Raw genomic sequence first — 18115 nt, 5'->3', positions numbered from 1 at the left:
ATTCTATTTTGTATCTTCAAAATTTTGTATTCTATTTTGTATCTTCTTGTATCAAAAGAGTTCAGTGCATCATCATGAATAGTCATCTTAAACCGGCCGTTGCATCCTCTTAACGAATGCAATTGAAACAAGATGAGCAATCAATTCAGTTAGCTCCAGAATCAGTTCTATCTCTTTTCTCTATGTAATTCTATGGATCTACTCGTCTAAACAATGTCCTCCACTATCATCGGTCCAGTAAACTGGCTATCTCGCAGCGCATGCTACTGCCTACGTATATATATAAACTACCTATCTCGACCTCGACCGTAAAATGACCTCAAATTCAGAAGCTGCCGAGGGGAGAGATATGTATATTTCATAGGACGGAAACATATCACCGACCTCAATTTCAGAGTGAGTATGGATATTTAGATTCTGACGGCAAAAAAGTAAAGCAAGAAAGCACGCTTCTTGAACGGGTGCACTGCTTATGAGCTTATTTACATCAACAATTATATTTGTTCAGGTTTTAAAGAGATAAATGACGTGAAATGTAGCTGAGGACAACATTCAGTTATAAATTACCCAATCTTGGTAGGTTTAGTTTGTTGGAAAAAAAAACCGGTCTCGTCAAAACTTCACGTGACTCACGCCGAATTAGCTGTTATTTACGCAAAAAAAAATCGGCACGCCTTAAATTATTGACTCCGGATATTGGTATAGAATGGTGTTTGGAATTAATAGTTTGGCCTCTAATATAGCTTTACCACGCCACGCCCAGACTAGCAGTAACTCAGGAGCACAGATGTTGTAGGGCTCAGAAAATATCCTAGCCATTGAGGCATATATTATTTCGACCTATCAGTAGGTGTTCAGTCATTCGTAGACGGAAATTTCACTGATATGAAATAGATTGGAAAAGATGTACCATTTCCTACTTAGGTACGCTATTTATATGGAAATTAATGAAGAATTTTTTGGGACTGAGTAAGATAAATATTTACTATAATTTAAACATTGCCCATGTGAGATAAAACAATAAACTATATTCTTAAAAGAACATTAGAATAAAATTAGAACCCATTAATTGCCAAAAAGTCACTCTTCCAATCCAAATAGTTTCATTTTACGCCAAACCTTCCTCGACATTTCTTCGGTCGCAAAACAGACGATTTTTTGCAGAGATGAACCCTCTTTAGTACAATTTTAATTTTAAATTTTAAATTTAAAGAAGTTTCTCAGTTTAAATTGAACCCCTGAATTTCATAAAAGCACAAGTCGATTCCACAAAATTTTGAGACAAACCACTTTCCCTATAAAGCTTCCATGCTGAAAAAGCCACCACCTCGAATTCCCTTGGAATAGAATAGTTCCCCTATAAAATGTAATTTCGTCATCAAACGAAAATATCGCCGGTAGATCCAAGAACATGCAAAAATAACTTAAACAACATTCGGGGTGAGTTGATACGATAAAAATTGCAAGAGCTAGGATGGAAATCTTTACAGGAGAGCAGGGCAAGTAAAGGCTTTATTTACTGAGTAAATTCGGAGAAGAATTTTTCTCAGACGACGCGAAACATATCCTTCGCTTACGGACGTACTATTTTAGACGTGATCTTGGGAAAAAAATAGATTACAAATTAGAGAAATGTCATTCATTCCTCGTGCTACTAAGGATAACAACGTTGTCTCGATTAATGGAACCAATGGCGTCACTCTCTAGAACGACTCATTGAATATTTTTATTTTTCCATTGTTCTTACCTTTTGTAAATTTAATATAGGAATTTCTCGCAGCTGTAAACATTTTCCTCTGCATGAATGTGCACGTATTTATTCATATAATTCGTAATATTTTTATGTGCCATTTGGTGTGTATTTGGGCATCTTCTGGCATTGTGTATGCTGATGATTTGTAACCCTCTACCAAACACCCTACATGTGGCTTGAAGGGTATTTTGTATATGTTAATATAGTACCAAGACTGCCATTCTTGGGTTAAGATTCATTTAATTCTAGAGGGAAATAATATGAAATACACCCCAAGAATTTTCCGGAGGGAAAAAAAACAGTCGTAATGCGGAAAGCAGGGAGAACGGCAACCAGACTTTTCACGAGTTTTTCACGCCAATTTTGAATCCGTGAAAGGCAAAAAAACCTGCTTCCGCGTTCGACACACCAGCGGGATAATTTGGCGATCGGTAAAGAAGAGCAGACAGATTTCGAGACACATGAGGAAGGTATATGAAGACGTCTGTCTCGATTTCCAACCTTCCCTTCACTAAATCCTTTTCCTCGACGTCTGGAAATACGAGTAGGTACCTCGCGTGTTTCTTTTCGACTCTTTCTAAAATGGGCTCCTTTTCTTTTTCTATTTGCAGAGAGCATCAGGACCAACGGGTACGCCGGGAGCAAGAAGGCTTCCGTGGCGGGCTCCATCCACCCAAGGATGCCCGCCTATGCCGACCCGGAAATCCACAGGTGAGATTACGTTTTAAGGCCCGCAGGGCATTTACCTACCTACCCACCAAGAGAACAGAGCTGTCTCTTGGGAGGATAAATAGTATATCTAAAACCCCGGAAGCCACGTCATAAACCCACGCTCTTACTAAATTGGGCAAATCTCTTCCAGCCGATTAAATATTTGATTAAGGTGCAACCATGGAATCTGGAACCATGTCACCAAGACAAGAATTTCGGTAGTCAATATTGCCTGAATATGATACAAAGAATTGAAATCCGGGTCGTATTATCTGCAAAGTTTATAAATTCATTTCGCAAGGATTGTTTATTTCCATCGTGTAAATATATTTCACACAATTACCTCTGCATCCAGTCGATTTGTTACTGTATTTAATATTTCATTCGATACATTCCTCTTTAAATGATTGTTCCCGTATGTTTTCCAGGTCACATCGGTAGTAATTTATTTTTATATCGCCAGCGAAAGGTAGTGAAAGTACAGTTTTGTACTTCTTAACTACATCCATTAATCCAATTAATAAACCGAGCATCTGAAAAATAATAGACGTTCTTGAGGTTTCATTTCAAAATCCAATTACAATCAGCAAATTCGAATGCAACAGAAAAATGTGTTTTTATAAGCAAATCGTGTTATGAGGGCTTACATCTCACCGTATTGCATTACATTAGAGCTGGTACGGTCAGCAAAAAAATCTTTGGGGAAGTTGACTAGTAATTATATTCTTTCCCTTAATCGCCTTCATTTAAAATCTCTACATTGCTTTGATTTCATATCTCACAGTTAATAGTATGTACAATGCTTCAAGAATATCAGTTAGATATGATAAGTGATCTAGCTGTACAAAATTGTCTCTACGGCCGTAAAACAAACTTTAACTTCCGCATAATACAGTGTAATAAGTGGAAAATTTACTGTTTTCCTTGAAAAGATATGGTTGATTTGCACGATGTAATTATATCCAAAATAATGTAAAGGGTTATCAAAGAATTATGGTGCCGTATTATGGTGCCGTAAAAAAATTAAAAATATATCTAGTTTAATTGAAAATAGAATTTTTTACAGTTTGTGATTTTTTTTATTTTTCGAATTTTTTTTCTCAAGCATTTCTTTTACATAATTCATAAATTTCAATATGTGCGCCCTTAGTCGCTCGACAGTAGAGAAACCTGGCGCCCACATTAGTCAACTCCGAACAAAAGAAGCCTAGGGGACTACGCCCTAACGTCCTATTCGACGGAAGGAGTGTTGCACTAGAAGTGCAACATTAAGGCACATTAAGGCACTCAAGTCGGGATAGGCCTCTGAAAAATCTCTGTCACTCTAGCCCTGCTATCTTCATAGGAATCACTTAAACCGCACCATTCTTTTATGATAACACCGAATATTCAATTTCAAACTCGCAAAAGACTTTCTTCTGATCCTATCCTTTAGCCATTCCAGGTCTAAAAGTGATCCATATTATCCAGCACTATCTTATCAAAAATCAATGATTCTTAGTAAATCAATTCAAAAATCACTCAATAATATCGACGAATATTTACGCAAACCGACAATTTGAGATCGAGAGAATTTGCATTGATCTATGACAAACTGTTTAACATAATGAGAGTACATGTCTATTTAAAGGCTTATTTATTCCATACGACCCGGGTTTCGGCACATACTTAATAAAAATACCATTTTCAAGGCAATGGTATTGAAAATGGCGTTATCAAGCATGGAATTTTACATGTTTTTCAAGGCTTGAAAATGGAATTATGTGCCCAAACCTGGTTTGGTTATAAATAAGCTTGGATATAGATAAGAACTTTTCATTATGCTAAGTATGAAATATTTCTACCGAATTTCACCGGACACTGTATATTAAATAGAAACTATTATATCCATGAATCATAACTCACAATACCGAAATAATTTATTCAGAGGGGAAAGATAGCAAAATATCCCTGAAATTTTTTTTTGGCTTCCATGGCATCACTGTCCACACCGAGTATAACGTTGGAAAGTTCATACGCAAGCATCCATGAGATGAAATATTGACACCCAAACAGGTATGCAGTGACAAGGACCATTGAAATATGTTTTCCGGTGGCTGTACACAACGATTCCAAAACGGGAATTTTTCTCCATCAAACGTTTCGATGCATGTACCCACTGCCTACTCCAGCCGTCCCCATTCCACGAATCTCTTACCATTAGACGCCGGTAGTTGACCGTCAAGGAATCCACCCTTCACAAATCCTGAATTCCTTTTCGTCCCGTCCGGCTCAAATAACTGCCACTATTTGTAACCAACTTTATTAGGCCTTTCCTCCTTAAGATTCCTCCGGCTCCTTCCCAGCGAGTCACCACCCAAAGAAAGGACAAAGAAAAACCTCGATCCACTAGATTACGGAGAAAGAGAGAAAAACAACGATCTCGGTGCACCAGATGCATTGCCCCAGCTCGTCCAATTTTTTCGCAAAAACGCAATTAGCCGCAATTAACTCGACATGACGGGAACGTTTGTTTTAATAATACCGCTGCCACTTCCAGCCTGGAACGTGGCCAGAGAAGTAAAATTCCTGTCGCAACCCTATGTACGCTGAGGACTAATACGCTCCAGATCGTGAGAGATCGCTTTATCCACCTAATGAGGCCGCAAGCTCTGCTGTCCCTATTCTCCAGATCTCGCTGTGCACACAATTAAACGTTTGCCATTCCAACGGACTCTTTCCTACGATAGTATTTCACTTACCAGGACTTTTTTCATTCCACACATTTGTTTATTTTATTATCTATTTATAAAACTGACCGGTTAGGCAATGCTATAATTCTATTTGCTGATTACCGGAATCCAATCATTAAAACACATCTCCAAGACATGGAAACTTTCCCAGAAACGCCTTCGCCTCGGTTGTTACGCTGTGGCAACTGTTAATCTTCGTATTAAAGCAAAACTGTAAGCTCCACAAACCCCGCAGTAGACACATAGAGTTATGCGTTTATCATTCCTAACGATTCCTATTATTGAAAATCTATAAGTAAGTTGGTAGGAAAGGGCTAAAGCAGTTCCACAGGGAGTCTATTCCGGTCAACAATCACCGTTTTAAGTTATGAAAACTTTTTTACGCATTTTTCACACAAACACTAATACAAGCTAACTTAAATATTCCTTTCGGGAAATGCTGCGTGGAAATCATTTTAACTCAACGACTCACTCCTCTAACTGGGAGCGTTATCAAGAGCGTAACGCTCTTTTCTCGATCTTGTATAATTCCCGTTGTCCTATTGCTGGCCCGATTTGAATTTTTGAAATTTAAATTCCGGCCAACAATGGTGGTACGGACACTGAATAATATCGAGACGAGAATGTTTATCTCATTGTCTTAGTAAGACTTATCTACGAAAAATCGCGAAACGAAGGATTTTTCTTCGTCATAGGAAAATCTTTACTTTCCGTGGAAACATTAATGTATGGTTTCACTAGTGGTGGGCCCTGGTCGCTTCAATAGCAGCGAGGTTACACCGTATACCACTCTTCCTTTCTTATCCTTATCCCAGAGGCGTCGTCCGGCTCCTATCGCGGCGGCGCCTCATTCCTTTCTCCTTCCCATCCAAACCCCTCCCCGGGAGCGCGGGCGTATAAGTCTCTGACTTGATTCCCGGCCCTGGTGCGTTGTAACCCTCAGAGGACCCCTGATTCTCTTAGGTACTGATTCTCTGTCTTAATGAGATTCCCAAAGTAAGAGGAGTAAAACTTAGAGTTAAAATGATTTCGACGCTGCATTTTCGTAAAGGAACATGTAAGATAGACAAAATAAGGTTTAAAAAGTCTTGAAAAAAAAATTCATAAAATTTTCTACAGTTCTCCAAGGTCATTGATAATTCCTCCTCCGCAGAGTATTGTAAGATATTACCTTGTTCAAGCCGCAATCTCGATTCGAGAGAGAATCCCGCAGGTTGAAAGGAAAACCTCCCATCTCGCCTCGTCATCGCACATCCAACGGAGGCGGGCCGGACCGCCAGAACTTCCCCACTTACAAACCTTTCCTCACCTCCGGTTGAAAAAAAAAAGAAAAGCGAAAAGCGCACCCAAGAAGATCCCCGCGGGCTCCCATTCCTCTCTCTTCGCCAGAGCCATTGAAAAAAAATCCCCCGCCTCATAAAACAGTCCCAAAAAATCCTGGAATATGGATACTGGATTATCGACGCCGACACGTTCCGATTAAAATGTCGCGAATTTACGAGATGGTGATCACAACATCGCCAATGAGGTACTCTAAACCCGGCTTACTTTGACTTTTCCTTTTGGACCTTACCGCCACCACGCTGCAGCCGTCATCGTAAAATTGAATTTTATTGAGAATTTGCGGTATATATCAATGGTTCCTCAACATTCCTCATTAGAGGGATACTCTCACAGAGATGAAGTCAAATTTTTCGGTTGTAGGGATGTAAAAGGTTGTAGAACAACACGTATTGGAAAGGTGTAGTGAACAGATACATTAAGGTATCGTACTGTTTACTTATTTTAATTTCAATTGAAATTCGCGTATTAGATTTTATATTTGAAAAAAATATAATCAGTAAAATATATATGCATATTTTCATTCCAAAGCCAAAGAAAGCCTTTCAAGATCGCGATTGCTTGAACTAATAGATGTTATAGTGACAATTATTCAATTAATCTCAATTTAATTTTAAATTAGTTGTTACTGTTTTTAATTAATAGCGATATTTAGACATAAAAGTAGCTTGTTGAGACATTCCAAGGTAAACGGCTTCATTCTTGAAGAGCACTCTCCCTTGATAAATAAAGCCAACAATATAAATTTAACTGTAAAACGAACGTATTCATACTAAATGCGTTGGTGGTTGGCGTAACATGGTGAATATCCTTCATGATGCACAAAGATTAAGAAAAGACTTCGCTGTTTCACTACATTCACAAATATTTTTATTTTGTGAAACAGCGAAGTCTTTTCTTAACCTTTGTGAACGTATTCATGATTCATTTTAGCTTCCGTAAAGGCTTATCCATTCCAAATTGAGAAAATTTTAACATAAAATAGTATTTCTTCAAAGAGTGAACTCTTAAGTGTCGTATAAGAAGATAAATATATTGCGACGCGATGCCGTTTACGCCAAGCTGCACCGCAGCTAACGATTCCTGTTGCCGGCACTTAGGTATTCCTTAGATCTAGTAACTAGATCACAAGGTAAACTTTCGCATGGTAGAAATCAAGAATAAAATTACATCGATCATTTAACATTCTACGGCAGAGCCACTGAAGGTGAAAATATAACTATGCAACAATTTTATTATTGCCACAGTAGGAACTTGGAGAATACAAATAAAATCTTTCCCAAAAACCGTAAGGTAACACTTCATACACACTTCAAAAACCTCATGGCTGTCAATTAATCTCAGTAACAATTCTATTTTCATTGGTCAACCAATAAATCCACCCTTGATCAAAGACTGATATCAAGTAGTAATTAAGAAACCACCGTTTGCACCCTACGTAATCGCAGACGGCGGAGTTTACTTCGATAGCTATGTATTCTTTACTCGATTTTCATCCCACCATCGTTCATGGTTGGATTGTCCATTTTTGGCGGAGTTCTTGAGAAGCTAGGATTCGTTAAGTGTGTAGTGGAAAGATTATCGGATGAAAAAATTAAAGATTGGTGCTATTTGTCACTCGCCCGGCCACATATTGAATATGCACAGCACGTGGTCAAGCTCACACGTTACGCCATCCTGCGTCACTGAGCAATTCTCTGAATGCCTGATACACTTGTTCTCCCACGTCAACGATGCTGGGTCTCACCAGCCACCTAAAAACACAAGCAGTTCTATCCCTCTCTCTAAAAGATAGCTGCTCGAAAAATTCTCACTCGGTAGTCTCCTCTATTGCTGCGGATCTATAATTTTTCGCCATAAATCAACCACAGGAAAGTACGAGATCGTTGGCACTGCTTCAGCAAAGGATCCCGCCATCAAAAAAGCCCATTAATTTCCAAGGATCGTAGAGATACAACTCCAAAGCGCATTATATCCTCAGATTTCGTCGTCATTTTCACAACTTCTGCCATTTCCTCCACACCGTAACGGCTACAATCAGAGTGATCACTTTTTTTATCTATGTGTCTTATTTAATGTGACGTCCCTCTAATAAACCTTGTTTTAATTCGAGATGAAAGACAGATAATTTTTTTCAGCAGAACACAAAACTTCGATTAAGTCGGTGGGTTATTTAGTGGAGAGACCGAAAACGGAGGTAATTTTTCGTCATTAACGACATGTTTGAAGGTTGATGAGGAGGACATTACTAGACGAATTATGGTAGCGGGAGGACAACACTTTTTATCAGCATTGCCAAACCCGTAACGATTAAGTATATGGGAGGAGTTTAATGTTTCGCCATGATGACGCATTAACCTGAATGTTCTCTCCATACGTATTTCAAGTATGGATAATTTTCTCAGAAAATATCATCAACGGTTCCAGTTTTGAAGCTTGATACCTTATACATTGTCTAGCCTAAGCTAATGCGATGAGAGATTTGGGCTATCAATATTCGATTACAAAAATTGATTTAGGATCTCCAATGTACGTGGGAATAAAAAAATGGATTCGAAACTTATCCGTAGACTGACAAATATCAACTATGGTATTTTACCGTGATGCGTATTAATAGTTTAAATATGAAATTATTGGATATAAGTTATAAAATTATTGATTAGCCGTACAAAACAGAATGATTTAAAACTGAGTAGTCATCTCTAAAATGACTTACCAATAATCGGTTAACCATACACAATCTTTTTACTATCAACCATAATATGAAAGTTGTGGATGTTCTAAAAAAATAGCCACCATTCCACTGGATGTAATGGTGTACATATCATGATCTGTTTTATTATTCAAAATCAGACATGGAAGAAATATCATGAAAAAGTGCCTGGATATAGTTACAGCTGTTTTTTTAACGTAATCAGTTACGCGAAGCGATTGACTTTTTTCAAAGAAGAAACTTGTTATAGTTGTAGGCACGGTGTGACCGTTGTTAGTATTTCCTGATACATGAGATTCCTATGCTCTGTAGCGACGAAAAAGGAACTTCAGTGGGCGGATGATATTGCAAAATCTGTAATGGATTTTACTTTTTCCCCACGCAAGACATGTGACACGAAAAATTTCTTTCCACTTCCAATATCGCTCGAATCTTCAGTCTGAATCCTCGTCTCGTGGGGCATTTGTGATGGAAAAGTATTATTGAGGAGATGTTTCGTCTCCCCATTTTCAACAGCCAAATGTGTTCAGACAAGATGTCGATTGCGAGAATCGGGGAAAACCTCGGAAAGGAATAACGGTATGGGATAGGCGGGCACGATCATGAGAGCACGTCTGAGCCAATAGTCTCAACGGCTTCGCTTCCAAAAAAAAAACACCTTTTCTTCCCCCCATACCCTCGGCAACGACTCATGGATCTTTATGAGGACAGGATTGGCAGTGTTTATAAATATTTTTTTGAGAGCGGGAGTGAAAGGGTGCTATCATTTTCCGGAGCAGTCATATCAATACAATCAAGTGGGATTGTACGAGACTCAAAAGAACTCTAATAGCACCCTTCCCGTCCCGGTTCAGCCTTGAGACAAGCCTCGATTCAATACTTCATGTCAGAACTTTCAGAGACGAAACTTTCTTTTTTAGGCAACGGCAAGTTTACACCAGTAACCAACCATTTTACCATATTTTCCGTTTATAACAAAGGTACATAGATAAAAATAATATTTATTCTAAGAGAATAATAATAATTGCCAGCGCAATCACTTAGTAGTATCATAGTCCACCCATCTTGTGCCTCCGAGGGGTTTACGAAAAAAAATGTAATTAAAATTAATGAAGTAAGCAAATGGCAATTCAAGAGGCTATATGGCATCTTATTAAACAACTAATTGCATAAGAGTAAGTAATTGAAGTCTAAAAACTTTGCTTCAGATGGCTTTGGAGTGCACGGCACGTTTTAGGTCTGAGCAACCATTCATGAGTACTAGGTACAAATATAAACGATAATAATAAATTGCTTTATACCTCCAAAAAAATAAAAAGATACTGAGTAGGAATTTGAATACATACATACTGGGGTAACTTAAGGTAGCCATTAGGGACATTCTATTTTATGGCTTCCGTCACTTACAAAAAGGTCATGAGCAGATAGAAGCATTTTTATATAGAGCATTTGAATGTACTGTGCCTACATATATTACATGAAAATTATCAAAGGAATATATCACCCATACTTTGTCTTGCAAACAGCCAAGACTTTTTCATAATTGAGCTATGACTTTTCGATTACAGACGGTAATGGACTGTAGACGTTTGAGCCTTTAAATACTGGCACATAGCAGACCATCGAGACGAAACCGTTTTTACTGAATTGATACATTTTACACTCAGTGACGTTAAATGCTGAAAATTTGAGATTATACATAACAGTGGGCGAGAATTTAACACTGCAGGTTCTCTATGTAAAACTTTAATTTCGTTCTTTACAGAAATATTGTCACGAAAACACTGGGATATCTCGATATCGATTGCCAAGTAATGCCATTTAACTAGATACAAATCCATCATATGTTCTTTTAACTCGTTCACAGAGAGTGAGGAGAGGAAACTTTGAAGGCAGTAATTATTTTTGAGGGCAGCATGTTTTATCAAGATAAATAAATCAAGGCAGCTAGGCATTGCTTAACACTATGCTGCGTCAAATCTGGCTATCAGTGGGATTGTTTAGTTTGGAAGAATCTTTTCTCGACAGATGATATCTGCATCTACATATTACTCCGCATGCTGCGTCAATAGGCCTGTGGCGGGGGGAGTTAGGTCACCAGCCTTAAACAAAATTAAGGACATTGTCTTACGAAGTTCCACCCAACATAATAATAATAATGTGTTTTATTTTTCAGGGGAAAAAATCTTACCATACCTATCCGTTCGGCAGAATTCAAATAATCTCAAATATCTCTCATAATTTATCGTTTCTGTCGGACCTGGAAATATAGTGCGCTTCTAATTTGGTGTTCTCCGTGTAGCTCCGAATGGTATCTATTCTAAATGGCTCAAGTAATCTAAGCCTAACGCACGTAACCTCCGAATCTCTAGCAGTTACCAGCCTAATTCCTTTAACATCCGTGAAACGCTTTCAGTATTCCCGAAGAATTCATTGACGAATCGCGTTGCTTTCCTATGTATTTTAATAAGTTCATGGATTGAATCTTTCTTAAAAATACGAGTGGAAATTAAGAGGAGACGAAGGTAGGATGACGAAATGAAAGAAATTTTAAAAGATTGCTCAAAAAGTTTTACGTTAGTATGAATTCCTCTGGCGAAATATAAGCTATAATGCTGAGTTGTAAGAAAATTATTGCCTGCAATTTCCAGGCATGAATAAATATAGTTCATAATTTCTTGATTGCGAATGTATGATCGACAAAAAAGCGTTGTGTCTTAATTTCCACAAATTAAGGTTTTACCGATGAAACCACACCATTGAGTCAAATTATTAAATAACCGCATGCTCGTTCATTTTGCAAGCTAGCTGTCTGCTACCTATTTTAGTTTTATAATGCTATTTTTTCTATTTAACCACAATCAGTTAGAATATAAAGCAATAAGGAGCATAGGTAACTTATTCTCAGCTTCGTTTCCGCACTAAAGGAATAAAGTTATTAAATCTCGTTCGTTAACGCTGGGTATGCGATGTGAATGATTGAGTAATCCGATGGAAAAAATTTCGTCACGAAGCGATATTCCAACAGGAGCCTTGAGTATGCCGCGGATGAACTGATTCGAAGAACGCCCTCTGAGATGCAATCGGTGTATTGAAATGTTAAGGTCGCCCGCCTCTCGTTAACACGTGAAAAAGCAATATTTTTCACACTATGACGTTTCATTATCATTCAGAGCGATTTTGGGAGGTCCAATGGGCTTAGATTGAGAAAACGTCTCCTGAGGACGATTTTCAGGTTTTCGGGGACAAACAGGCTTCAGATTTTCCCCTCAAGTGTGAAAAGAGAAACTCTTTCACGCAACCTCTTCACCGAGTATATATATTGAGCAAATATTTAAATGAAGTATCAGGAGGGAATGACCTAATCGAAGAAAGATTTGATGCTTTCCCGGCGAATGATGTGAGTAAACTTCTCTCGGGTTTCCCACCGGGTTAAAGGCTTCATAATGGCCGACGTTTCGAGCTCCGACTCGGCGCTCATCATCAGGGCTACTGGATCCAGTCACCATCAGGGCTACATCATCCAGTAGCCCTGATGATGAGCGCCGAGTCGGAGCGCGAAACGTCGGCCATTATGAAGCCTTTAACCCGGTGGGAAACCCGAGAGAAGTTTACTCACAATGACCTAATCGATGTAATTTTAAACCAAGTAGAGCATACAGAGAGCAAAAAGCTTAAAATTTACGATTTCAATAGCACCTGCATTAAATGAACGGATTGATAAAAAGTACGAATTAATCGAATTGAAACGCAGCCTAATACGAATATACCTGACTAAATTAAGCCTGTGTTCATGCAAAAATGTATTGTTAGATAACCAACTCTAAGCATTATAAAAAAATAACTATATACCACAGAGGTAAACAATACCAGTACCAACTTTTTCTTTGTGCTGATAATGTTCTCATACACTCAGCCATTACAGTATCTATTCCAGTCGGATCCAGGATTTTTTTCTGGGGGAGGCACAAGAGTTTGATAGGTCTTCTAACATTTGACATTAAAAACAAAATACAATAACTAATGTAGAAAATATTCTCTTTACTTTGATATGAAAGTTATAAATATTAAATTATTGAGGCTCCGTAACACACAAAATAAAACGAACGTAATGATTACCGTGTTATTGTGAGTAATACTAATTTATGAAAACCAATGAGGCAAAACTATATAACACACTAAAGATACCCGATATTCCATTTATGAAGCATGTTTAGAAGTACATGCATGTTTGGGGCATTTTCTTCAAAAATAAAAGCACCAATACCTTTTTGTGCTACTTTTTTCCGGGAACTTTCTAACTAGATTCACGCCATAGTCAATGGTAGTTACAATAATTACTTCACTTATTTAGTCACAGTAAAGACCTAACAATTTAATTCCGGAAGTACATGCATAAAAATCTTCGGAAGTAGTACAAGTAGTTAAAATATTTAGAACTGCGAGAAGGGAGAAGTAGAAGATTCGATCTCCACCAACGAATTTCTCTGAGACAGCCTGTGACATATGCGTTTGAATGCCTACGATATAGCCCCAAAGTTAACTCTTGAGAAGAAAATTATTAGTTACGAGGAGAAAATTTTGTTTTTCACGCTAGAGAATTAGGCTCTCATCCATTAAAATTTTCATTGGTTCTCATCCTTCAACATCTTAAATCATATGGATAGAGCCGGATTTTCTCAATATAACCTAGTAATAAGCTGCTGTCGCTTTTTCACCTTGGGCCATAAATACCTTAAAATCCGATTTTTTGACGTTCGGATTGACATATCATCAGATGGCATGGCTTTTGAAAAGGATAGTCTAGAAAGAAGTCGTCACATTTCTAGTGAGAAAAAAATCTTCACCTCAAATCCCAATAAAATAGAATATTTTCCTGAGGCCACTGTCAGCGCATGAGCGAGAAATATTCCTGAAAACTAGAACTTTCAAGAATAGGAATTTTTATTTTAGTTTTAGGTAGGTATGAAGAACCTAAATCCCTGAGGGCAATGCCGGAAACTTTCACTTTTTTCCGGCCACTAACCCACAAGAACACTATTATTACGAAATTATACTTACTCCCGACAACATTTGTTATCCGTCAATCTCGTCCTTCAGAGGACTATTTTAAAGTGTCTGGTTTAGAGAAGCCCGAGTAAAACGCAGACCAAACATGTTCTGAGTGAGAGCTTACAGGACGTTTGTGGCACTTATTATAATACGATTACGATATGTTTGCGGGGATAATGAAGTAGATGCAAGGATAGAATGTGCTTTAAACGCACCAATTCTTTGATAGGATAATACCAACTCACGCTCTCTCATTTCCAGCTAGGAAATTTTCCAAGCGCACTCCACTGGCCATAAGTTTACTGACGACCATAGGCGGATCTAGAGGAGGGGGGGGCACGGGGGCACGTGCCCCCCCCTCTAGATCCTTAAAAATATGCAAAATTTTTAATACAGTCCCATTATCATTACGTTCGTTTTGTATTACGAGGTATCCGTGAGCCCCCCCCCCCCCAGAACATAATCCCGGATACAGCCTTGCTTGTGCCCCCCCAAAAAGAAATCCTGGATCCGCCCCTGCTGACGACCGATTTCCAGCAAATTTCAATCTATCTCTACTCGAGAAAACTACTGCAAAATAGCAATGATGGCCTCTAGGTCAACTTTGCTTCAAACTAGAAATTTAAATCCAGACCTATGGGTAGTGACTTGTATTTCTATGCCAATTGGCACTATATTTTGAGAATTTAAGCGATAAGATAAAGTTTAAAGAAAGAAAACGATAAATTTGCATCCAACTTAAATATATTTCGTGGAAATATTACCAAATCTCACGGTTTTATGTCTGAAAACATTATGAATGCACACAGATTATTATTATCACGAAAAGACAAAGCTATGATACATTCTACCTCGTGAAAATCACTATCAAAACTTATCAGGCTATATTTAAAACACTAAGAAATACATTTATATCAGAGTTATTATATTGAAAACACTAATTAATGCATTAATATGAAGAAAAAGATTCATTTTCATTCTATATATTGAAGGTTGAGTTCACCACCTAATCAAACCAAAAGATAGCTATAAAAGGTAAGAATTAGAGCAACATTGTTACATTATAAAATACGGATTGCTCAAAACTGGCTGAACACTCCTTTTCAAACGAATGATTTTTAAAATTATCGATTCCACCGATTTTCGAAAATCATTTCACCACCAAAGGCACCGTCACGACCGATTCCGGTAGTAAACGCGTTCTTTGGAGCTCAAATAATAGGGCGCTTGCTTCACGCTATACAGGATAAAATCGGAAAAATTGACTGCCGGTCGATAACATTGATATGGCCCTATAGGATCGTAGGTACGTGTTCCAAGAATGATACAGGAAAATAACAGTAATTGCGCACTGCGAAACCGTGCGGTGAAACTTCTTTACCCTTGCAAAATTCAGATTCGGTCAGAATTATGACTAATTTCTACACTACACTCCTGGTAACCCCACGAATTGAAATCTCTTATCAAGGTTTCGTATCCGTAGCGTGCACGAAAGGCCACACACGCCGAAGAGAACGAGCTTGGAATTCGTTTAAGGAAAAAAAAATACTTGGAAAGGCTTTGAAATGTAAAGAGGGAGTGTAAATCACGTATTCTAGTGTCCTTCACCTTACTCTCATTTGTAGCTCAAAGTCAATTTTTGACTTATAATTCCATTCACTCTCACTTTATCATCGGTTCCTTCATCCATAAATCCTCTTTGTACAGCTCCTTCAACCAGATTATAAATTTATCAAGACATGCGTAGTATTCACATGGATACTATGAACTGGATGGAGAATAATGCATTAAAGAAAAGAATATAGTATATTTAGGAACAGTGGAGGTTTCTGTCAAAAATTTTCCAAAGGCTTAGTCCTTGATGAGATCCACTATCATCAGCTAAATTTATTCGCTAAATATCTGTACAGAAATACTTACAGCTTAATAGATTTATAAAAAGCGAGTAAAATAGGGCTAATTCATCAACCGTGTATTTACATTCATATGAAGAAAGAGATTCATTTTCATTACATATAGTGAAGATCGAGCTCACTGCTTAATCACACCGAAAGATAGCAATAGAATGTAAGAATTAGAGCAACATTGTTATCAACAACCGGTCAAATCAAGGGTATAATTTACCATCACCAACTAACCTAGCCCCCGGAACGAAACACAAAGAAAAATGAGCTGTACTCCACGCTTTCTTGACACCCTGCTGTCTCATATTGCTACGAAGTTGAAATGTCACGGATCATGTAGCGCTCGCCTGACAATTATTTTGAATATGGTCATTCCACGCTAAATGCAGTTATTGGGTTAACTAGGTTTGCTAGGTCTTCTGACACGATTATCAACTTTTTCACTTGAAGTACCACGAAAACATGAAGAATACAATCGCACTAGTCAAAACAATTGAGTACCTAAATTTTCATTTTAAATTAGTATTACCTACAAGATTCTCGTGAGAGTTTGACTTTTTATGCAACTATCATGTGAAAAAAGTCTAATGGTAGGCACTCATAAATTCACCTATCGATTATCTGTACAATGAGGTTTTCCGGCATTGATTTCTAAGGGCCTATTTAAATACGCAGTTTAAGAGCGCCACTATTTTATGAAGCCGTTATTTTCGTTTTGTTAATAGTCCGCACCTTAATTATAGTCTATCGCTCTACTAACTAATCGACATCAATATTAAAATGGGTTGACCTTACACTGTCCTGTCATCAACATAGGTCAGTAATCCTAGGATAGGCTTGGCGTAGATAGCTCTCCACTCAAGTTGCCTGTAAACTAATCTTTTCATAATTGAATGTATCCGCTCTTTTACACGCTGATAAGGCATTTGAGTAGGCGAATTACAGCTGAGGTCTTTTACACAATGAGGTAAGGAGCGGATGGAGTACAGAAACCCAGGGCCAGTTATAGCCCGCTATAAGCGATAGGCGCCAATGGGTCCACGGCATTATGTCCCATCCAACGGACAAAGAGCTGGCTCACAAAGCATTCGAGCAGGAATCTGGCAGTATCTGAATAATCTCCACTAACGCCGGGATTCGAACTCGGACCAATAGGGTGGGAGGCCAACACACTAGCTACCACACAGATTCGATCCCCTAATTGTCCACCTTTAATATGGTATAGTGCCTCAAAAATATTCCATGCGCTTAATTGGAATGCTTATCATCGAATACTTATGGAGGAAGTAACGTACTGAGCACAAAAGTAAGAGATTCACGTAAGACTTCAAGGATATTCAGGTGTGATATAACCTGTAAAGCGCTTCCTGTGACTGTTCCGAGTTGCTGATATAAAAATAAATTTATGTAATACATTATGCGAATACTCCGATTGAATTGTTTTTAAAATAGTTTTTTTTAGTAATTTTTGCAGCAGCTTGAGTTAACTATAGATTCAATTTCATACTACAAATCATTTTGACACAAGTTACAGCATAATACTCTCTGGTACAGAAAGATTTAATCCGTGAACCTTTTGAAATAACAATTAAAACCGCGCGATTCGTCAAAAACTGCTCCGGGCGTACATAAAGAGTTACACAGATGTTAAATGAATTAAGCTGGGAGCCACTAGAGACTCGGAGGCTGCGCCCTAGACTTAGATTGCTTGGGAAATTGAGAATCGATATCTTTCAGAGCGATAGGGAGAACCTAATATGAGAACCCCACCACATTTGCAACCCGAACAGAAAAGATAAATCAAGATAGATATTTTTCCGAACGGAAAGGTGTGGGAGTTTGTATTTCCCGGAGCAATAAAGGGCTTTAGTAAACGTTAGGCGTGATTTCATTGGACCATTGCCTTTTT

General features: G+C 38.0%; 1 protein-coding gene across 5 annotated transcripts in view; it reads left to right on the top strand.

The window, feature by feature from the left end:
- The window catches only part of LOC124167527 (sodium/hydrogen exchanger 9B2-like), a 391566-nt gene that overhangs the window by 245032 nt on the left and 128419 nt on the right, over window positions 1–18115 (top strand). For all 5 annotated transcript variants that reach the window (XR_006866705.1, XM_046545473.1, XM_046545472.1 and 2 more), the window contains one exon: window positions 2365–2464. Coding sequence is in view for 4 of the 5 variants with exons in the window: in XM_046545473.1 (XP_046401429.1) it covers window positions 2365–2464 (100 nt within the window). In the remaining variant the exon portion in view is untranslated. The remainder of the gene's footprint in view (window positions 1–2364; window positions 2465–18115) is intronic.

The sequence above is a fragment of the Ischnura elegans genome, chromosome 11 (genome assembly GCF_921293095.1).
Source record: "Ischnura elegans chromosome 11, ioIscEleg1.1, whole genome shotgun sequence".
Lineage (NCBI taxonomy): Eukaryota > Metazoa > Arthropoda > Insecta > Odonata > Coenagrionidae > Ischnura > Ischnura elegans.
The sequence above is the reverse complement of the archived record's forward strand: the minus strand, read 5'-3'. Positions and strand labels throughout refer to the sequence as shown.